Consider the following 23,223-nt stretch of genomic DNA (forward strand, 5'->3'; position numbering starts at 1 on the left):
TATTTTGGAACACCTTTTTTAAAAACAACAACAACAACAACAAAACAAATTAATGATTCGCTGAATGAGCTTATAAAGCCCAGTTTCCAGTAACGGTGATGTATGAACAGCTATTGAATGAAGGTTTTAAAAAACAAAAATAAATGACACCAATTTGTAAATGAAGATTACGTCTCATGAGATTTCTCTCTACAAAGAGGGCTTGTATGAAATCTAGTGTGTAAAAGACCCTTATGAAATCTGGCAGCTTTTTTTTTTTTTTTACAGCTATAAAATGTAAAAAGTGATCCTTGGTAAAAAGTGCTTTATAACAATATAGATTTTGTGTCTTGTCTTGCGAGAAGTCATCTCCCTCCATTGTCCATCTTTTCCTCATGTCTGCCACAGAATCCCATTTCTTCTGCTAGCTTTCTGCCTTCTTACTCTTCATAAACTCTGCTGAAACAAAAAGAACCAAAATAACAGAAACAGAACTTGCTTTTCAGCTGGCTGGATTTAAGCAACAAAACAAGCAACCTCGGAGCCACCCAGGAAACTAAATGCCAAAGTACAATACCTGCCAGCATCCCAAAGCCAATAACTGCTACAAAAGGCTGGTTGCCTTTATGTCATGCCCTCCATAGTCTTAAAATACCTGTCAACATCCTCAAGGCAAGTGAAAGGCTCACCCAGCGAATTGGCAGGTAGGTGCCTATTTAAAATGCCCATCTTTCCAGCCATGTCTTAAAGGAAACCCCTAAGGGAGCTGCCTCAGGTGCCAAAATGTCTTGGGGTGGCCCCGAGTATCATATCACTTTAAGCAATCACAGTTTCCCCCAAAGAGTTGCGGGAAGTGTAGTTTGTTAAGGATGCATAGCCCTTACCCATAGGCGCTAGAGGTCTGGGGCACCTGGGCGCTGGACTTTCAGGGGTGCCAGGCCAAGAGTCCGGGGCCTGAGAGTTAAGTCTGGGGAAGAGCCCGCCCATCGGTCGGAGCGCTGCAGTGGGCTCTTCTGCTGGTGGCTCTGCACCGCGAGTTCAGGGGCAACCGAGCCAGCGAGACGCTGAGGCGGCTGGCTGGCTCCACCCTCCTGCGCGCCTGGAACTGGGCACCCGGGAGGGGGGGGGCGCCGGGCGGATCTTTGCACCCTGGCACCGCATATGCTTAAGACAGCCTTGATGCTGAGTGTCCTTAGCAGATCCTCATTTCCCTCCCAGGACAACAATTCCCTGCGTTCCCTGGGAAGAGAACTTGATTTAACTCTATGAAAGGACTCTATGAAAGGACCAAGGGGTCTCCTAACCATTCTCAGTGCAATTAATTAACTCTCAGTGTAATTAATTAATGTATTAATTACACTCCCCAGGATACTTTGGGGGAAAGCCATGACTGTTTAAAGTGATAAGATGCTGCTTTAAATCTCCAAGGCAAGAGTGAGCCTTTCAACCCCGCCGTCAAGCTTTTCCCGGGCTCTTCCTGCTTCATTCTAGCTGCTCTGCTACTCAAATACGAAATGGTTAGATTCCGTGGGTGGAGAGTTGAATACACACCAGCTGCTTTGTAAGTTACCTTATCACATATCTTCAGGGCACTTCCCTGTGAATCTTAAACAGGAGTTTAAGAGTCAATTACCATGGAAGAAGTGTACAAGTACAACAGCAGCAGTTGACTGGGCACAGGGGCTTGCCTTGTTTATATCAAATTGCTGTAACTTTCAAGCTCCACCAGCACCGTAAGAGAGGTTATGTGACAGGAGAGGCTGTGAATGCCAACAAATAAGGAAACTGTGAGCCTGTTATTCTGCAGATCTTAGCTGGGTTGTTGGATAGTGTGCTAGACACAGAAGTGTTGTAAAAAGGCAGTTGATAATAGCATAACTCTATACCTAGTATACACCGGAGTTTATTTTTTATACCTAGGACTTCTTTGTAGTTTGTTGTTATATAACTAGGGAGAATTGAGTAAGGAGTGTTGGACTCCTTCCTGACTGATTCATTTCAGAGAAATCATTAGGGGGACACATCTTCATCCCTGTAAATTGGGACAGGGGGAAAAAGTTTACTAGCTCAACAGCCACTTTGCATTGAGGACAGCCTTTTGGGGACCACATGACAATAGCGGCTGGGAGGCAGGATCGGAGGCAAAAGTGGGTGGCGCAAAGGATGTGACTCACCTAGGGATGATGGATAATTCCATTGGAAATGGAAATACAGTGGTACCTTGGTTTTTGAGCGTCTCGGAAATCAAACATTTCGGCTTTCGAACACCGAAAACCTGGAAGTAACTGCTTTGGTTTTCGAATGCTTTTCAGAAGCCAAACATGCCACATAGCTTCGGTATTGAGTTTTCGGGATGTAAATGCTTCTGGAAATGCATGCTTCGGTTTTCGAACGTCAGAAGTTGAACCGTCTTCTGGAATAGATTACGTTTGAAAACCGAGGTTCCACTGTAGAAGCAGAGATTGCCACAATTGGCCTGTTTGCCCAAGGTCAGAAATAGAAACTGTGCATATAAGTGGTATCCACTATCTTTCTTAAGTACATTATATTTCTTAAATATATTGCTTCCTGCATTGTTTTGATACTTCCCTTGCATTCTGAAATCCTGGACAGCTGCTGCCAAGTGAGAGTAGACAATGTTAATCTGGATGGGTTATAAGGCAGCTTCCTGTGTTTCTTTAGCATGTTAGAGAGTCATAGAGCTTCCATTCCAATATATCAATCAATTTTACAACTGTGCAAGTATTATTGTCCCCATATTGGCAGTGGAGTGAGCGATGGTGACTTACTTAAGGCTCCCTAGTGAGTTCATGGCAGGAGCAAAATGCAAACCATGAACTTCCTGACTCTCATTGCAATCTCTCAGACACTTTGATGCACCACTCAACACCACATAAAGCTAAGGATCTGAAATCCCAACTGTAGTTTTGCCTTCAGTCAGGCAGAGCTTCTGAATTTAAACTGGTGCAGGCAAGACAGAATATTCAACAAATGTGGATTTCCGTCTTTTTTGCCATCCCATAACAGCAAACTGGAAAGATGTCAGAGTGCATATTCAGCCACTTTTTTTGCTGAAAAGGTTGTGGAATGATTTTTGAAACTACAATGTGAATATTTGCCAGAGGAATCCTGTGCAAGTCCCACTCTGTTCAATAGAGTTTACTTCTAGGTAAGTGCATATAGGGTTGCAGTCTCAAAAATGAACAACATAAAACTTCTACTTTTTAAAATGGTTGTGGGGAGGCAATCCAGTTGCTGCAGTTATACAAACAAGCTATGAAGCAGCACACCGTACTTGGGATTGGCCTTATTTCTGGGAAGGAGACGTGCAGGCTTTCATTGCATTTATCTTTCAAAAGCCTCTAATACCTAATTAAAAAATTAATCTGTGAGCTGTGTCCAGCTTCTCCTGGCAAAATCCCCACTGACCTCTATGGCAGTGGGATTGGATTCCGTGGCTCGCATGTTCAGTGTTTTGTCTGTCCCTTAAGCTTGTATTACAAGGGAGGTTCGCATGCAATCAGGCTCTTTGTTCTTAATAGTTCATCTGCTTCTGCTGTTTCACCCCAGGGCAGGTGCGCTGAAGTTCAATGAACCCTGATGCTGAAGGAAATCGCTATTTACATAAGCCTCTATTCATCCAAGCTATAGGGAGAAGCAAAGGTGCTCCCATGATCAATGTTCTGGCTTTTTAACCTAGGAAAGAGAAGTTTACTTTGTTCTTTCGCCATGAGCCTCTTGGGTGAGCTCAGGGTTAGTCGTGCAACAAAGATTTTTGCGGAACGCTAATGTTGCTTTAGTTACTTAAGATTCAAAGATTTGCTGCACCAGTGCTCAACCAGAGGCATTGTAGCCACTGTGCCAACGTAACACCAGAAATTACAGCATCGATCTGGAATTTGCTGGTATAATAAGGCAAATACAGAGGGTGACATGTTATAACTGGGCTTTCCCAAAATCTGAAGGCTAATCTTAAAGGGCTGCTATCTGCAGAATGATAAATGAACGGCAGGCAGTTGCATGAGTGAAACAGAGCCAGAGGCTCTCATGTGGCATAATGCATAATAAATACAGCTATTGAATTGGGTCTCTAGTTGAGCATGTTACGAACCACGGTTTCAGTTGCTTTTTGTCTGAAGAAAAATAGCTGAACTCCTTATTGGGGATGGGGCATCTTAACCATCATAAATTGCTTACCACAGATCTTAAACCCGAGACCTACATAGTATTAGAGATCTAACTAGTGTACCATCACACTGAGCTCTGCCCAAAACAAAGAATCATAGGGTGCGGAGAGGTCATATATGTGGGAGTCACCCAAGCAGCGCATTGGCCAGAACAGGTAATATGGCATGGTCTGTTCTCTCTAAGAACATCCTTGTTAGACCAGAATAATGCTCAATTCTCCCTTGATAGCATCTTTATTATAACATTTGGTTAATGTATAGAGAATAATTTGATTCCTGTAAGGAAAGTGAAATGTCACAAATCTGCAGGTGTTTAATTTCCTATTGCCTTGAGCATTAAAAGAAACAAGAATCCACAACAATTCTACGTATGTTTACTCAGAACTACTCCACATTGAGTTTGATAGGGCTTACTCAAAAGTTAGGGGTATAGGATAGCAGCCTTTAAAAGATTTTCATTCAAAAACTTTGGGAGAGTCGGTGAAAGCAATCATTAAGGACCCTTTTCAGAGGACAATGTTTAACTAGCATTTAATTGGGGCCTGTTGCCTGATCTTTATCTACTGTATTCACCATATTAGCATCGCTGTATGCAAGCAGGACTTAGCACAAAGCACATCTTCAGTGCTATAGCTCAGTACTGGAAGCTGCAAAGTAATATGAAAAGAATTCACCTGATCATAAACAAAGTTTTTTTCCAGCCCACCAGTGAATGTACTTCAAGGGAAAGGGGGCAGGTTTTAGAGCAGGAATAGTGAGCCTGTGTTCTTGTGGATGAGATTGGACTCCAAATCACATCAGCCTCAAGCATTGGTCAATTAAATTTTACCCATTGGAATTAATAGACTTAACTTAATCATGCTCATTACTTTCAGGGGATCTACTCTGAGCAACCTAGCAGTTTGAAAGCACATCAAAGTGCAAGTAGATAAATAGGTACTGCTCCGGCGGGAAGGTAAACAGCATTTCCGTACGCTGCTCTGGTTTCTCCAGAAGCGGCTTAGTCATGCTGGCCACATGACCTGGAAAAACTGTCTGTGGACAAACGTCGGCTCCCTCGGCCAGTAAAGCGAGATGAGCGCCACAACCCAAGTCGTTCGCGACTGGACTTAACTGTCAGGGGTCCTTTACCTTTACCTTTTACTCTGAGCAAAGCCTAGCTGAATACCACCCATTGTTTCCACTTTACACTTACAGTGGTACCTCGGGTTAAGTACTTAATTCATTCTGGAGGTCCGTTCTTAACCTGAAACTGTTCTTAACCTGAAGCACCACTTTAGCTAATGGGGCCTCCTGCTGCTGCCACGCCGCCGGAGCACAATTTCTGTTCTCATCCTGAAGCAAAGTTCTTAACCCGAGGTACTATTTCTGGGTTAGCGGAGTCTGTAACCTGAAGCGTATGTAACCTGAAGCGTATGTAACCCGAGGTACCACTGTACAGGTTGGTTGTGTAGTTATATGACTTGTTTCAGCATTCCTATGTAGTTAAATGAGACAGCAAACATGAGCCTTTAGATGGTGGGTGAAAACAGCCAAGCTGTTTTGTTGATGTGGGGGTTATACTGTTAGCCATTTCAGACCAGACTATGCAACTTCGTGTGTGTGTGTGTGTGTGTGTGTGTGTGTGTAAAATACAGTGACCTGTCAGAGAAAGAATTAACGTGATCGGTCTGACAACCCAGAGGAATCCAGAAATTAAGAATTAGGCCCTTGGCCTCAGGCAGCCCTCTTTTCACCAGACATCCTCAGTTGTGTGGCATCTGGATGTCTAGGCAGGTTTACATCTGACGTGCCTTGCTCTTTACAAGCCAAAGGCAGATTCTTAGCATTATTTAAACATAAGATCTTGAGTATTTTATTTCCTCTGTGGTAGCCTTTAAAAAGTAAACAAGAGGAAATGAGGTTACATAATAGTTGACATTTAGCAGTGCAAACTGTTTTCTCTCCGGCTTCCCAAGTACTACCGCAAGAGCGCTGGCAGACAATCAGGCAAAACTATCAGCATGACTGAGGAAGAGACAAAAAAAAACACAAACACAAAAACAAGGCTCTCTAGGAAGCAAGTTCTATTGGACTCGATGGCACTTACTTCTGAGTAAACATCTTCATTTCACAGACAGGCTAAATTACTGTCCCAGGATTTGAGTCAGTACCTGCCAAGGCCTTCACGCCAGCCTTGTTTGTCTGACGTGGTTCCTGAATGTCACCCAGACAGCTCAGAATGCTGTAGAGTACATGAAGTGTGTCCCACTTTATGTTCACAACAACCCTGTGATGTAGTTTTGTTCAGTGTGTGTGATTGGCCATGGCTGCCCAATGAGCTTCATAGCTGAATGTGGATTTGAACTCAATTTAAGCCAGCCACTCTGCGGCTGCTGCGTTTACTCATATTCACACTATGCATTTAGCAGCTGCACAGTGACAATACGATTCAAGAGAATGACACCTGCCATAAAGATTGTCACAATAAAATCATAAGAGCCAAGGATTTGGGGAAATGAGGCAAAAAAGAAAGAGGAAGTAGTAGAAGTAGTTCCAATTTGTGGATTGATTTCTGCTACTACATTGGCTGTTGGATCTAGTTGTTTGGTACTTAAGCTGACTTGGATTTATGCTTAAGCCCTTGTGTCCAAATTGCAAAATAAAAATGGAACTGTCATCTGAAATATTTGATGTTTTTTGAAATCTGGGATTTAACTTGACAGCTCAACGCTTTCCCTTTAAATTACATTGATACCACAGTTCCGATATGAAAGCCAGCAGCGATGTCACACTTGTCACTGTGATTTATGGGTCAAGTGTTCAAGTTAGACAGAGACATCTTTTCCCAGAATAAACACATGTACTTAATAATGCAAGATACCTCTTGCTCACAGGGACAGGAGGCTGTCCTGCGCTCTGGATACGAGTGATACCCACCTCTCTTTCTCTTTCCATATTGTGTACCACTTAAGTAATCTTTTGGTACTCGGGAGTTTGGGATGCAAGCAGTACTGGTGGCCACCTCGGAATCGGGATTTCATTGTGACTCTGAAAGGAAAGACAAGTTGTGAAGATGGAGCAGCCGTAATGATGTTAACAAACATGGATTCTTAACAGAACGATAGCTAGCAGTCTAATCCTAAGAGATTGTTATATAGCACTGGTCCCCCATCTCCCCCACCCCATCCTGCAGTGTGTTACATACATGCCATATTGTTGTTTGCTGCACTAATGCCTCCAATCCCAGTTGGTTGGGATGGATGTGATGTCATGGAATGTTTATGGACATTCCAACTCTGAATATTGCTGTCTCATTTGAAGTCCATTTGGAAGCCCATGCATTGCAAACAGATTGTCAGTGTCATCGAGCTTTGACAGCACCCCTCACCTGCTGGAGGGGAGAAAAGCAGGACTGGATACAGTCTTCTTCCTGCCAGAATGGCAAGCAGCTGACTACACCAACTATTTGTTGGCTGGGGAGTGTACAAGAATGGGACTCCATCAAGCATGGATCATCAATGGCACAACTCCAGGTGGCTAAATGGATTATTTTTCACTCTAAGTGGATTGAGGTAACCATGTGCTGCTTGGAAGCAGCTGCTGGGGCTAGCAAAGTGAATCAAAGTTGATCTCTGGGGATCTAGTGAGCCTTTTTTGGTGTCGCAGCTGTCAGAAGTTTCTCAGGGTTGCCACACCCTCTTGGGGTGGCCACTTGTGCATGTATGGCCTAAGAAGAGAACTTGCATCACCATGAAAGAGGACCCCAAGCTGCATAAAATTTGCTCATGGTAATTTGTATTAATGGGTGCAAATGATCACTATAATTTAAAGAATCTCAAAATCCAAGAATTGTACAGTTGGAAGGGACCACAAGGATCATCTAGTTCAACCCTCTTCAATGGAGGAATCTTTTTGCACAATGTGGGACTCACACCCATGACTGAAATTAAAGAGTCTCATGCTCTACCAACTGAGCTATCTCAGGTGACAAAATAGCTCACCATAATAGGGAAGACACCAGCGGATGTGTGTGCGCCTGCTCAGTCTGCTGCCCAGATGGTCATTTTCAAAGGTTTATAGACTACTTCAAGGCTCCTGCTCCCCCTTTTTATGTGGTTTCTTATTTTTAAATGAACGTCAGATAAACAGACCTTCAAAACAGAGGACTGCCCTCTGACACATGGTCACCCTATATCCATACAAGCAGCCCATTAATTTCATTGGGTTTGGCAAAGCTGTGAAGCTTTCCATGTCATGTTTAGTCTTTGCCTGGCCAATAATAAATTTGTCTTGCATCAGCCAGACATTAGCTCTCTTCCTTTACTTTGCAGTATAATGAATTTCCTTCCAGTCTGTTCAGACCTCAGGGTATTGTGTCCCCAGCGTTCCAGCTTTTCTTTCTTGTCTATGTCTGCAAAAGGTTCAGCTTTCCAACACAGTCTTACACTGAGTCAGCTAAATAATTATCCCACTTTCCTATTTTCAGACCTGATTAGCAACAGCTTTTATATCTACTGCTCCAGGATCTCAAATATATTTAGATATATATTTTCCAGCTGTACTCCTTAAAATTCCTTACCTGAGATGGAATGTGGAATATCTTAATGGCAAAGCCATGCAAACAAGCAATGACAGACAGAACACAATGTTCTGACTACGTAAAGTCTGATGCATTTTTCAAAGGATTTTAATCGCTTTTGGGTTGTTGTTTTTTATTACCACAAGGACTCCAGAAAAATCTAGCAGTTGTTAACAAATCTGTTGTTGTTTCTTTGAAAAGAATGGGATTCCAGTCAAAATGAAGAAAATGATCATGTCATGATGGTTTCTTCATGAAAAGTTTGTTTCTGAAATACTGCAATAATTCTACATGCAGAAATGTGGGAGGAGATTGTTAGGAAAGGCTGCCACACATTTCTTTTTCTTTCTTTCTTTCTTTCTTTCTTTCTTTCTTTCTTTCTTTCTTTATAATGATAATAACAACAACTAAATTTATGTAACATTTAAGAGGTGGCTCTTGCAGCAGTTTGCAAATTTAGTCAAAACTCACACTCCAGGCTGCAACAAAGTGCAACCAAACACACAAAAACATTCCTAGTTCAGTCTCTTCTACACCAATTTCCTTCAGAGCAGCATTGCAGTTTCAAACATTTAAAAGAAAAGAAGGGAGAGAGGGAAAGGAGGAGGAGATATACTGAGAGGGAACCAACTTTTAGGGCTGTGAAAATGTAGCTGAAATATTGAACAACATCAGCTGTTTTTGAAAAAGATGAGAAGGGAGAGTTTTGTGCGCCGGACCTTGTTTCATATCTAGAGCTCCACTCCCAAGCGGGCTTAACTGTGTGCATTTTTCTTGATGATTTTTCAGGGAGAGTGTAAAGTTTCTCTAATGGGCATTTCATTTATGTTTGTACCTCACGGCTTCTGCCTTTTCACTTGGCTGCCAAATCTGGCTGAGCTTCTAAAGGTCTGGAGCACACGTCTCTCCCATACCCATCCTGGAGAAGCTTGTTAATGTTTTTTCCTTGACGGCCTTTCAGCGTCCTTCTACTGCTGGCATCTTGTTTGTGAGAGCATACTGCTGTTTGGTTTTCCCACCAGGCAGGCAAACTCCGAGGCCCAGACTCCAGTCCTTGGCAGCCAAGGCTTGGGCAGGAAAGCCTCGCACTGCTTTTGTTATGCTGATGCACGTTTCTGAACTCTTTGTCAGCCCTGGGTTACTGATGTAATGGAGACATAACTGTGTATGCGAGCTGACTGGGAAACTGCTACCTCCGCACCTTATGGGAGTTTGCTAATTTGTAAGGACCTGTCAGGAAAAGAGGTCACTGGCACATCGGTCCACATGGAGGGAGGGTGGAACACTCATTTCCTGGTGTTCACATAGAAACTCTGGCTCATATTTTTGGACGGAGGAAAGAGAGAGCAAAAAGGGAGGGTTGGCCTTCTTCCTTGGCGATGGAGTGAATGGTCTGGCCTGCTATTCCAGTACACAAGGTAGGAAGAAAATTCTGCATCCCCACCTTCCTCTTGGCTGGCTCAGCCACTCCTTTTTCTGGCCCAGTTTTTCCCACTAAGCTACAATACCAGCCATGCCAATGAATTACTGTCCTGAACTAGCCAGTTCTTCCTGGGAGTTTCTGAAGGCAATTTTCTCTTACCATCCAAGGACCACCTGAGTCTCCATCACATGCTCTTGGGTTTGTTGCCCCCCTAGGACTATGCATGAGACAAAGGAAGCTCAGAAATCCAGTTTTCTCCTGTCCAGCCTCCAACTCTCATTGGACTTCTAAATTGCAACCACTGCTATGCTGCCACTTTGAATGTGATGTAGCTGCATATATTGGCACCACCCTATGTTTCTATATATACAGGGGTGATTCTGAACTCCCATCAGCTCCAGGCAACATGGTCCAACAACATCATGCTCAGCAAGTAGAGCAGAAGAGACTCTTAATCTCAGGGTTGTCAGTGTGAGACCCACACTGAGCAAAATATTCCTGCATTACAGGGGGTGCACCAGATAACCCTTGCGGTCCCTTCCAACTCTACAATTCTGTTCCTATGATCATTTGGAGGTCAGTGTTCAGGGATGATGGAAATTATAGTTCAACACTATGTAGAGCACAGAACATTTGATGTATGGAATGCTATTTCCAGAAGCAGTATACCCTGAGTACCAAATCCTAGGGGGAAATAGTAGTGAACAAAAAATGAACATATTCACTTTTTATGTACTTCTGGAATATTCTTCCTAGGTAAAACCACCTGGTCGTCTCACTGACTTCTTTCCCCCCTTATGCAAATATATTTGTTTCTTCAGAAGACATTTCTTGACTGCTTCTTTTACTAACTCTGCTGCTGCAGCAATGTTACTTTTTATCCAGGCTGAATGTTGATTGCATGATTGATGTACTGGTGGCATTTTGTGTTATAATTGTGCTTTTGTGATGCTTCCTGGATTTTAATATTTTTAATTGTGCATTTGGCAGAAAATGTGCCTCGTACGATTTTAAAGAAACAAGGGTTTGCTGTTGAATCCTGAAACTCTGAATCCACCTGAGTTCAGCTATTGCAGAATCTTAGTGCATTACGGCAAACCTGTTAAACTAGGCTAGACTGAGCCAGGGAGTCATTGAGAAAAGTGCCGGACTCCGGATCGCAGTGGAGAGAAAGTTCACGGAGATAAAACCTTTTCTTGTGAGTTAGGCATGCATAGGAAATTTTCCCATTGGAGTTCCCCCCGGATTCTGAATTATCTGAAATTGTGTGCAAAGCAATACTGATACAATAGCAACCTTCCATCTTTCTGTTTTTGATTTCTGGATTCCATTTAGGATTCTGCACACGTACGGTTTTACTCTTTTTCCAGGTTGTGTCTCCCCACTTCCCCTCCTGCCTTACTGGTTAGCAATCTGCAGAAGCACACATATGTGCATTTATTTAAAAAACAGCAAAAAATGAATCTTTATGTTATTGTACAAATACACAAAAAGGGGGAGTAACAGACTTTAAACTATGACAAACTGTGCATGTGCCAATTCCTAAAATTAATTTCAGAATTATCAACAATAAGCTGGGCAAAATGCAAGGCAGAGTCGACCTGTTAAAATGAATGGGCAAAATGGAAGAAGGGGCGTCTGCTGATCTCTGTTAGCAGCCAGGCGTGCTGAGGACAGTACATCTGAAGAGAAGAGCAACTTCAAAAACACAAGCCAGGCAGTTCCAAATAACCAGAATATGGGTGGTGGTGGTGGGGACCTTCTTCCTAATCTATATGAGTATAGTTGTTCGGGTCATTCCAATGCAGGAATGTCAGTATGAGGATTAACTCATTTATTTCTTATAAAGAGATTTAGCAGAAATGTGTATCTAGTCACTGACACAGCATTTCAGAAGTCTGTCCCATATAATGTATTTTGGGATTATGAAAGTGGAAATTATTATTATTTAGAAATATCAACATGGGTGTCAAATCAGTGTCTTGGGCATTATGAGTTGCACCCAATCATGCAAGCCGTAGGAACCTCACACAATCTACCTTTCTCTACCCTTCACCCCCTTTCTCTGTACCCCCTGAAAAGCCTCTTCATCCGAACAGTGTGGGCTGTGTCTTATGGGGCTGCAATGAGAGTGGGGACAATCTGGAATCAGGCAGAAGAAGCCTTGATCATTAAGGGAAGTGTAGTCAAATGTGCTTTGATGGAGAAACTTTGATGGAATGTGCTAATCAGCATAATTGTAAGAAAGCTTTGCCCCATTCAAAATATTTCCAATGTAACCAGGGAATACAACATAGTTACAAGCACACACCTCTTTTAGGCTTAAAAGATGCCTGTATCTTTACCCAACATGAGTAAAAGTAGCTGCGGGGAGAGGGGTCAGTGGAGAATGGAATAAAAGGAAAGTTCTAAAAAGTCCCTCTACCCAACATCTCAAAAAAGAATTATAGAACACCATGAAATGTATAACTCTGCCCTGTGAAAAAAAATCAGATGAGTTTTGGCAATTTGCTTGGTAGGCTCAGTTTGATCCGAAGAAAAACTATTTGTGCTTCCCACTAGAAAAGCAGATCATGATGTATAGACATGTTTGGAGGCTTTTAGAAAGTTACTATAAAATAGAAGACTTTGCTTTGCCTACAGAGATTTGCATTAAACTACTGCTCACTGGCTAATATGCTTTGCTCCCAATACTTTATGAGAACCACTGTAATCGAAACATTAGTTGCCAGGGTTTCGATTTCAAACCAACTCATCCAAGTGTAGTATGGTTTGCTTTTAGTACATGGTTCACACAACTGTCTGCTTATCTGACAAGTGTTTTCCATTTTCTTGAACATCTGAGCATTTCTGTCACTGCAACAGAAATCAATGGGCATCAGCTGCTTCCAGTGTGGAAATAAGTGGTCTATACTGTGGACTCACCCATTGACCTTAAGCCAAGGAGCGCAAAGATGTTATTTCTGGTCATTTTCTTTCATACCAACCATTTCCCAACCACTGAAAACCATATAATCTTTCTCATTTCTAGGAACATATTCCATTCAGCGGCAGATGGAGCAAAGCTAAAAATCAGAATCGGATGGATACACTGGAGGCCTTAATCTGCTGTCCATAAAGTGAGTAGATACAGGTCATTAAGTGAGGATTTGTTCCCAGTCACGTTGACTGGTTCTTAACCTCTAGGTGTGTCCCAATCCACAATTAGCCACCAGTTGTTTGGCATTGCATTCATGAGCTAGTCAGCAGGTTCCCAGAACCTTTCAGTGCAGCGGGCCAGTCCCAGACAACAACAGAGATGTTGTGAGTCCTGAAAATGGCCATTTCCCCTTTCCATATGCCCACTCCCATGCCCCCCACATTAGATTTACCATTTGGAAGCGATTGAGCTTCTTTCTGGCAACCTTGCTATGACTGAAAGGGCTGTTGTGCATAAGGAGGGTTGGGTTGTGTTTCTAGCAGCAGCTGACGCAAACAAGACCCAGTTGTGATGCAACACAGCCTTCTCTCTCTCTCTTTCTAAGTAGGGAACAAGTTGGTTACCACTTGTTATGTAACTAGTTCCAAAGGCAGCATCCCGAGGAGGAATTCTAATTGTTTTATTTCATAATGTTGGCCTGGCCCCGTTCTGACAAATGACATGGCAGTGTGAAAACAAACAAACAAAAAGTTTCAGACTTTTAATTTGGCACGCCTCACAAGAAATGCCTAAGCAGAAATGATCTCATTCAAAGTTGTGCAAGTTGAAACAGGTCCCCGAAGATAGAGAGGTAATGTTTATATTTGAGGCTGAGCACTTTGATTTATTGACACCGGTTACTCCACGCAACGAAGAGGTGTTCCACATGTACAAGCCAATATTTATGTGGAAGTTTCAATTCCACGGAGTGTGATGGGATTTATGGCAACCTTATGGTGCAATCCTGAACTCAATTGCTTTAAGCCCACTGGAGAGAATGGGATGAAGGTTGCAATCCTATATTAACTTATCCGAAAGTAAGTCCCATTGACCTCAGTGGGGCTTACTTCCGAGTAATGTATAGAATTATACTGCCAAGCACTTGTGCAATATTGCAGCCTTCTATAGCAGATATTTGGAAGCTCAATGAAATAAAGATAGATGATAGATAGATAGATGATAGATAGATAGATGATAGATAGATAAATGATAGATAGATGATAGATAGATAGATGATAGATAGATAAGGCACCTAATGTTGCTCATTACATTTATGGGCATTTTAATATTACCCTCATAAGCCTTGTCTTCTTTTCTAGCAATTTACAATTAAGCAGATTTACTATATCAGAGACAGATGGAACATTTTCATAACAGTTACCAATTGTGCTGGGTTTAACATGTTATCATACTGTCATAAGCATTTTCTCTCTCTTTAAAATATTAAAAAGGCAGAAAAACAATCTGATTGATACAAACATATTTATTTTGATAGTACCCTTAAAAAAAAAAGGTGTGACTTACATGATCATTCTTTCCTTGCAATATGGATACTTTGGCTTCTCTTCCAGCTTTTGTATATCACTGAATCTTATCTTGGGGCCCTTTCTTGCGCATCTGCATTTTGATCCTAGAAAAAAAAGTATTTACCCATTTGTGTATATAAAATTCATTTCATATTATACATGTCCTTATCACTGCTCCCAAACTCTCTTTAATTCACAAGCTATTTAAACATATACAGTATAGAAAAAGTTCATCTTTTCTACAATTTAATATGAAAGAGGACATTACTGTATTTTTTATCTAGGCTAGTTGTAATCCTAAGCAACATATTGCAAAAAACAAAAGTTTTTCACTGAGCAAGATCTTAAGATTGCAACCATTGTATATGGTTAAGTGAATTCCACTGAAGTTAGTAGACTACCCAACCAATTTATGTAAGTAAGAGCTAATAAGTTGACTAGGACTAATTCACAAGTACGGTAAGTGTGCACAGGTCTGCAATCTTTTGTATTTGAAGCCATGTGGCGGTCCTGTCTTTTAAAAGTGCACCTGCTGTGATCAAACTTTGTAAAAAATATGCACATTAAGATAAATAAACAGTCAAGCCACACTATTCAGATGATGGTTAAATATAACTTTTGTTACTGGTTGCTTCTTTTTAAAAAAATTGGAAAAGGAATATAAAGACTTCTGAATTCTTTTGGAATTATTTGATATACAAATTGTCAAAGCAGCATCTGAGCTGGGCAAAAATCAGCCCTACAAATTAAAGGGTGGCCAATTCAAAACCATTCCCAAGAGCATGGGACCAGTACTTAATGGGCTGTAGAGTTTGGCTGAAACCGTACCGGTCAAAGTTCTAGTTACTTTCCCCAGTGTGCATTAATGTGTGTGAATTCACCATTCCAAAGGAGTCCACACCAGATTAAATGCAAGGGGAATATTTCCTGTGAGACGCAGTTCAGCTCAGCTAACTTTGGGAAGAAGCTGGGGTTTCTGCTTTTCTGGTGTTCTTGCTATACAAATCTATAGCTTAAAATATATTTGCTCTGGGATTTTTTTTTTTAGTTCAGGTGTCAGTTGCTTCTAAGTACATTTCAAAACTATTTCAACAAGCGGTAAAAGTGAAATGTGTGTGCATGAGAGAAAGAGAAAAAGAGAGAGAGGGAGGAAATGAGGGAGGGAGAAAAGGTGCTGAAATGCATGATAAGTGAATAACCTGTAACTTACCTTCCACGCTGGTAAAGCAGATTACAATGAACAGTAAGAGGAAAACTGCTGTCAAGAGCTTCATGATAAGAAGACCTGGAGGAGCCTAAAGGTATGCTCTCTTAGATTTCACTTGGATAAACTGCTGTCTTCCCTTTGCCCCTTTGATCAGACGCACTGGTCAGACTGAGACTTGGTGTTGCCACACTATAGATTGCAATGTGAATGAATGCCTATGATCTGCTCTCTCCTGGTTGCTGCTGCTGCTGCTATTGCAGCCCTGTCGGTTTCAGCTGCTGTCTGTCTGCGCTCTGCCGCTTCCCTCCTCTTTTAAAACAGCTCCCGCTGCCCTTTCCTCAAACTCATTAATATGCAGAGAGACTAAATTACTTTCAGCAATTTCGCAACCCCAAAAAAGGGGGAGGGACTTACAGGGAACGAAAATAACTGATTCTGCTGAAGGCACCGAGTATTTTAGAGGATAACATACACTGCAGAGAAGGAGAAGATGAGGAGGAGGGGGGGGATTGAGAAAGAGGTGGCTTTTAACTCTCTGCCCCTTTGGGTCTTTGAGGTGGCAAGGCTGCCCTTTTTAACAAGGTGGTGTTGCAGTTGGTTCTGTGATGCTAGATGGACCCATAGAATATGTCTCTTTCCCTCCTTCAGAAATCCACATTTTAAAAATGTGCACAAGCAGTGAAAGAGCTACAAGAACTTCAAGATAAGAATTTGTTAGATCACCGCCATACATTGTAATACTGTGATCTGAGCTGGGAGCAGGTCATTGATATGCAATAAGTAAGGTAGCCCAGTGACCTTGGGGGCTAGGATGTTGCATGACAGGTGGCTTTTGACAGATCTGAACGTTTTGAAGAATTGCTTCTATAGGATTTCATCCTTAATCGTAGAACACAAAGACTATCCTTCATTTTGCAATAGCTTCAATCCTTTGGGTGACATGGAAGATTCATCACACATCAGCTGTGTTTTGTAGTTTCAATGTTTTGATATGGCAACCCACCCAATTCCTACCAAATGTCTTGGGAAACGGGAAGTATGCTTATAGAAACAATGGGTGAAATCCAATCCTGCTGCCCCATTTGTGGAAAGGCTGTTGACCAAGTCCCCTTCTCTTTATAACCCCTATGCCACCTGTCACACTGTGTTGGAGGGTCTCTAACTCTCCGGGGCTGATTTTCAGGGAGTGCAGAACCCAAAGAGTGCTCACTAATGGTTCCTCATCATCCTGAAAAAAGTGACAAGTAGAGTGCCACAGAGTAGTGTCCTGGGCCTGTTGTTGTTCAACATCTTTATAAATGACTTGGATGAAAGTACAGTGGTACCTTGGGTTACAGACGCTTCAGGTTACAGACGCTTCAGGTTACAGACTCCGCTAACCCAGAAATAGTACCTCAGGTTAAGAACTTTGCTTCAGGATGAGAACAGAAATCGTGCTCCGGCAGCGCAGCGGCAGCAGGAGGCCCCATTAGCTAAAGTGGTGCTTCAGGTTAAGAACGGTTTCAGGTTAAGAACGGACCTTCGAAACGAATTAAGTTCTTAACCTGAGGTACCACCGTACTCAGGGGGTACTCATCTAATTTGCAGATAACACCAAACTGGGAAGGGTAGCCAATATCACAGAAGACAGAATCAGGACTCAAGATGACCTTAACAAATTGGAGAACTGGGACAAAACTAACAAAATAAATTTCAGTAGGGACAGATGTAAGGCAGGAAGAACCAGCTGGACAAATATAAGATGGTGGACACCTGGCTTGCTGGGAGTACATGTGAAAAAGTTCTAGGAGTCTTAGTAGACCGCAACCTTAACAAGAGTCAACAGTGTGATGCAGCAGCAGCAAAAAAAAAAAAAAAAAAAAAAGAGTTGATGCTATCCTAGACTGCAGCAACAGATTTATGGTGTCCAGGACAAGGGAAGCAATCCACTCTCTTCTGTACTGTGTCCAGTTCTGGGTGTCATCATTTAAGAAGAATGTTGACAAGCTGGTTTGTGTGCAGAGGAGGGTGACCAAGATGATAAAGGGTTGGGAAAGCAAGCCATATGAGGAGCAGTTGAGAGAGCTGGATATGTTTAGCCTCATAAAGAGGAGACTGAGAGGAGATATGGTAACCATCTTCAAATATCTAAAGGGCTGTCACATGGAAGATGGAGCAAGCTTGGTTTGTCCTGCGCTGAGGGTAGGACCCAAACTGATGCACTCAAGTTACAAGAAAGGAGATTCTGACTAAACATCAGGATGAACTTTCAGATGGTAAGAGCTGTTCAGCAGTGGAACGGTCTCCCTTGGGAGATGGTGGCCTCTCCTTCCTTGGAGATTTTCAAGCAGAGCCACCTGTCATGGCTGCCTTAGTTGACATTCTTGCCTTTCAGGGGGTTGAACTAGATGACCCTCAGGGTCCCTTCCTACCCACACATTTCTACGATTCTATTACTCTTCCAATAGTGGATGTTTCTGCCAAATCTAAATCCCTTCCATAAGTGCAAGGGCACCGATGGGATTCCCATAAATGGTTGCTTTCAGATTTGCCATAAATTAACTTTGAATTAATTAACTTTTCTCTTGAAAGTGTGGCGTTAGGCCTCGGCGTGGGACTTTTTCTGGTTTCAAGATTTATTTGGTACTCATTAGCTTCTCTGCCTGTATTTCTTTCCTTAATTATTCTGGAACTAGTGATGCAGCTTCTCAAGATTTAATAGGGAAGGGAAGGGCCCTTTCTTAGGGCAAGTCTATAGCTCAGTGGTAGAGCATCTGCTTGTTATTCAGAAAGTCCCAGATGCAAGACAATCCCTTGCATCTTCAGGTAGGGCTGGGATTTCCCCTTGCCCTGAAACCCTGGAGAGTCACTCCCAGTCAGTGTAGACAGTGCTGAGCTAGAAACTAACTGCTTGGTAGACCAACAGTCTGACTACCTATTGACACAGTTTTCTGTGTACCTGTATCAATACAAGACCCAGTTCACATATCTATTCAGAGTCCTGGCACTGGCTAGAAAGGCTTGCACAATCACAACCAGGCTACGCAGTGAAGCAACTCCTTGCGTGACTCCGGCTATTTTAGCATCGTGCTGCCAAGATATATATATGTGTGTGTGTGTGTGTGTGTGTGTGTGTGTGTCACATGGGTGGCAGTTTGTAGAGCAGCACAAACGCAACAGCCATTGCACTACCAACTGCATGAGTAAATCAAGCTTGAATGAAACACCCTGCAATAACTGACTGCTATTCAAATGAAATATATTTGAGCACATTGTTGGTGGGGAGCAACAAAACACGCCCCCAGCCTTTTAATGTCTTTTAATGAATGTATCTCTTTGTCCTTGACATCTTATAGACTTGCAAGTGCAGACACACACACACACCAACAGCGTAACGTAGGTATCGTCCTTGCTATCTCCTGCATTTCCTTGTCTTCTACACTTCCGATTTCAAAGGATCTCATTATTCCAGAGCGCAGCCTTGATCTCATTTTGTAGAATGCTGAATTATATGCCCTGTTTTCACCCTCGGTTGCAATCCGTGGAGCTAAAGGGGTGGAATTTTCATATTTATATAAAGCAGGCCTTTATGGGAAGCGATGATCCTGGTCTCCGTTAGTAAATGCAGAACCTGGAAGGAGGAGGTGGTGGTGGTGATCAGTCCCCCATTAGTTAACAAATGCATATCCAGCAAAACCAAACCAGAAGAATGACCCAAGTCCTTGCAAATTTGTTCCATTAATATGATTTCTCCCCCCTTGTGTTGAGCTTGCATCCGGTCTTGTTTCCAAAGTCTGGGTGTTGGCAGGTTAAGCAGTACATGCATACCACACGCACAGTGAATATGCTGAACAATGCATCCGTTTCTCCCCCTCCTCCAGCATGTTATATACCATTCATGTGAGACGTGCTGCTGACATGCTTGGAACATCCTGAATATCCTTGAGGCTTTGCTAATGAAAATCTATGTGTTTGTTTCCTTCCCAAGACGTGCTTCTTGTGTACCATCAAATGCTTGTGTGTGCGTGTGTATGTGTGTGCCACACAGGAACAAGCGCTTGCAAGTTGCAGGATATGGCAGTAAACATGCCAAATGAGAAACATCCGATGAGCTGCTCTACTGAAGCTCACCTACTTAAATAGCTTTTATTTTTAAAGTCCTTTTATTGCCACTATTATTTATTTTAAAAAAACAACACACCAAACCAAACCAAACCAAACCAAAAGAGGGTCATGAAAAGCTCTAAGCTAGTAGCCTTAGAAGATTTTAAGGCAGTTGCTTGGGAAAGAAGTGATGCAAAAAACCATAAAGCGGTTGTTGTTGTTTTAAGCTAATTGGGATAAGGGTTTAGGGTGTGAAGTGAGAGCAGATGAATCTACTGTATGAATTCACTGGGGCTTTGAGGAGAGAAACTGGGTTATGGGTCATTGCGGTGCTCATTATAAACCACAGATTAGCACCAGTGGATTGGGTTCAGAGACGCATGGGCAGAACAATGCATGTGCAGGGAGCATTTCCTGGCTCTCCCTCTCTGCAGAGGTCCTATACTACGCTCCACCAAAATTCTCGAGGTTTGAGAGACCCTCTGGGAAAGTCTGGGGTGGGGCATGGAGGGCCAGAGTAGGACAAGGAAATCTTCAGAGTTCAGGGAGGCAGCCATGAGCAAGTAGAAGTGCCTTTGAATCACCTGTGGAGCCAAGTTCACATGTTTGCCTTTCACACTTAACACCCACAGCATACATTTCAAGCACATGACTTCCCCCAAAGGATCCTGGGAACTGTAGTTTATCCCCTCACGGAGCTGCAATTCTCAACACCCTTAAGAATCTACAGTTCCTATGATTCTTTGGGGAAGCCATATGATTGAAATGTATTTGTGCAGGTGACCCTAACATAAACGAAAAATAGCCCTTTAGAAGGAAGCTTTCAAAGTAAGCACCATTTGTATTTATTTTTTAAATCCTTTTTTCCTTGAGAGTTCAAGATAACTTTTTTAATATCATGATAAATCTCCAATTGGATAAGTTTTTAACATTGGGGATCACACACCTCCTTGTTTCTGTGTTGCAGTATAGCTGGAAATATGGTTTGCTCTGACTTCAAAGAGCCATATCAGGCCTATGCCAGACTGCTTTCTTCCAGGTGATATATCTGCTACAGATCATGCCAACCCTTCCCTAGTTATTAAATCCATTTACATCCCACCTCTCTAAAAAGGATCAAGTTAACATACAGTAATGAAAATCATAGGCAATGGAAAGCCATGGAAAACCATTAAAAAACCAACAAAGCTGTAAAAAAGCACACACAAGGAATAAAATAGAATATTCACTAAAAGCAGAAGCATCCCAACTCCTGCAAAAGCCTGCTAAACACATGGGACTTTTCATATCTTTATGAAAATCAGTCTGGAAAGGAACTGATACACTTGCTTTGGCAACTCAGTCCAGAGCTGAAGCTCAGCGGCAGAGCATCTGCTGTGCATGCAGAAGGTCCCATGTTCAATCCTTGGTATCTCCACACAGGGCTGCGGGAGAACTCAAGAGCCTCTGTGTGGCCAGATGGACCAATCTCATGACTCGGTTTAAAGCATGTGAACCCCACACCGTTGCGAATTGGGTAAAAACCCTCCTCCCCAATGCATTTTCCTTCACGTGGAGTCTCTCCACCTGCATTCAATGCATGTGTTAAGGGGATTGCATGGATGCAGGGATACACCATGCCTTGGATACCCCCAGCCTGCTTTTGACACGCATGAGAAGATGCTGTACACATGTACTAACATACGCACACGGAGTGCCTCCATTTAGGAATGTGGGTCCTGTTGGCCCATGATCACTCTTCTGTGGAGGAACTCTGCTTATGGGCTCATTTTACATGCACTGAATCCATAGAGGTGGTGAGGTGCAGCTTCTGGTTGCACTGGTGGTGTGGTGAGTCTGCACAGCGCCCTGCTTGGTACAAATGTTGGTTTCCCAGATCCTCTCCCCTTTGGATAGGTTTTGTAAATACTATGTTCATTCCTAACCCAGGAAGCAGAGCTACGTCTCTCCGCCAGCCCAGTGCTTTTTTCACCTGCTTGATATTGACAGATGTTGGCACCACTTGCTTTTGTTTTGGGGCTGTTGTTCTCACGGATGAGACCGGACAGGGATTGAGTCGTAGTCTGTATCGCTTACCCTCGGCTGCCACGGTTTTCCCTGGGAAGAAAAGCACCATACAAATTTCAGAATAGATAAAAAGAAAAATACCCTGTTTGTCTCCCTCATTGAGATGGATGACGGGCCGAACATTTATTCTCATTAAACATTCTTTTCAGCTTTTCTTTTCAGAGTTTGTCCTCAAGTTTCTTGGCTGCGGCACCCCAGTGGTGAAAATTAAACCACTGAGCAGACGAGACACGGCTTAGCAAATGAATAGAGGCTTGGTGCAATGGGTCATGTGACCGAGGGCACTCATTTGAGCCTGCAGAGTGGCTGAAGGTGTTGTTTGGTTCCCAGTTTTACTGGGTTGTGCACTGAGGTGCCAATGGGGAATGCAAAGCAGGAGCATCCATCATAAGCAACCACAGACCGATTATGATCTGGCAAAAGTGTACACAATAAGCTGATGTCATAATCAAGCTATTTAAAACCAAACCAAACGTCTGGGGAAGAAGAGAAATGAGGAGAGGGAGAAAGTCCTCTCTCAGCGATGAGGCACATGAAACCTGTATAATTGTGCAAAGATCATAGCTGCCATCATCTGTCATCACGGTTTCATTAAAGCTGCGTTGCTAAGGGACTTGTTGGCCCCTGCCACTTTGAATCGCCGTACTTGCAGTCTGATGTGAATTTATTGTGCCTCTAAGTCAATGACGGTGCCTGCCCGTGCAAGGAGTAACTAGAAATAACCTTGAGGTCTAGGATATTATTCTAAGAAGACACAACAATAAATCTCCTTCAGCCAACACATATGACTTCAGCTTGCTTCAGTTTCACACATTTGCAAAATACATCTCTGGCCATGTTAATACAACCAATGGCTTATCTGTTCTTTACCTGCTAAGGGTTTTGTGGCCCCAGAATGCAGGAAATGCAACATGCCAATATTTAATTTCTTTTTACCAAAATGCTGTCAGGTAGAAAAATCCATTTATTTTTCTTCTTGTACTTAACTCTCAACCAGTGCCTTCTTTACTATATTCCTGTACTTTGTACATTTTATCCATTCTACTTAGCAGTGCACCAACTCTCCTCCCTTCCTCAATTTCTAAAATCACTCTACTTATGAAGAAATCCAGACTTGAATAAAAAGTTATCTGAGCTAGATTTAGACCTTAGAATCCATCTGCACTGTTGTTTAATGTGGAGACTGAGCACCCTGTACCTCCATTAATTCTCCATTATCCGTTTGTCATTG

At 42.5% G+C, this 23,223-nt stretch overlaps 1 protein-coding gene across 2 annotated transcripts; it reads right to left on the reverse strand.

Annotated features, from left to right (window-relative positions):
• Nucleotides 1–26: 26 nt before the first annotated feature.
• Nucleotides 27–16,159, reverse strand: CXCL14 (C-X-C motif chemokine ligand 14). Of its 2 annotated transcripts, none has more exons than XM_053376854.1 (4): nucleotides 15,846–16,159; nucleotides 14,634–14,739; nucleotides 7,086–7,196; nucleotides 27–438 (listed from the first exon to the last, which is right to left on the reverse strand). In XM_053376854.1, exons 1-4 carry the CDS (start codon nucleotides 15,907–15,909, stop codon nucleotides 420–422), a joined length of 300 nt encoding a protein of 99 aa, XP_053232829.1. In that variant the 5' UTR covers nucleotides 15,910–16,159; the 3' UTR covers nucleotides 27–419. The 2 variants fall into 2 exon arrangements, with proteins under 2 accessions (XP_053232829.1, XP_053232830.1); XM_053376855.1 differs by having other exon boundaries at nucleotides 27–435; nucleotides 15,846–16,153.
• Nucleotides 16,160–23,223: the final 7,064 nt, after the last annotated feature.

This window comes from Podarcis raffonei, chromosome 2 (genome assembly GCF_027172205.1).
Source record: "Podarcis raffonei isolate rPodRaf1 chromosome 2, rPodRaf1.pri, whole genome shotgun sequence".
Taxonomy (NCBI): Eukaryota; Metazoa; Chordata; class Lepidosauria; order Squamata; family Lacertidae; genus Podarcis; species Podarcis raffonei.

Coding starts and splice junctions, on each gene's coding strand:
- CXCL14 (XM_053376854.1), bottom strand. CDS start 15,909: ATGAAGCTCTTGACAGCAGTTTTCCTCTTACTGTTCATTGTAATCTGC. Junction 14,740..15,845: donor CTGCTTTACCAGCGTGGAAG/GTAAGTTACAGG, acceptor TTTTTTTTCTAG/GATCAAAATGCAGATGCGCA. Junction 7,197..14,633: donor TGCAAGGAAAGAATGATCAT/GTAAGTCACACC, acceptor CTTTCCTTTCAG/AGTCACAATGAAATCCCGAT.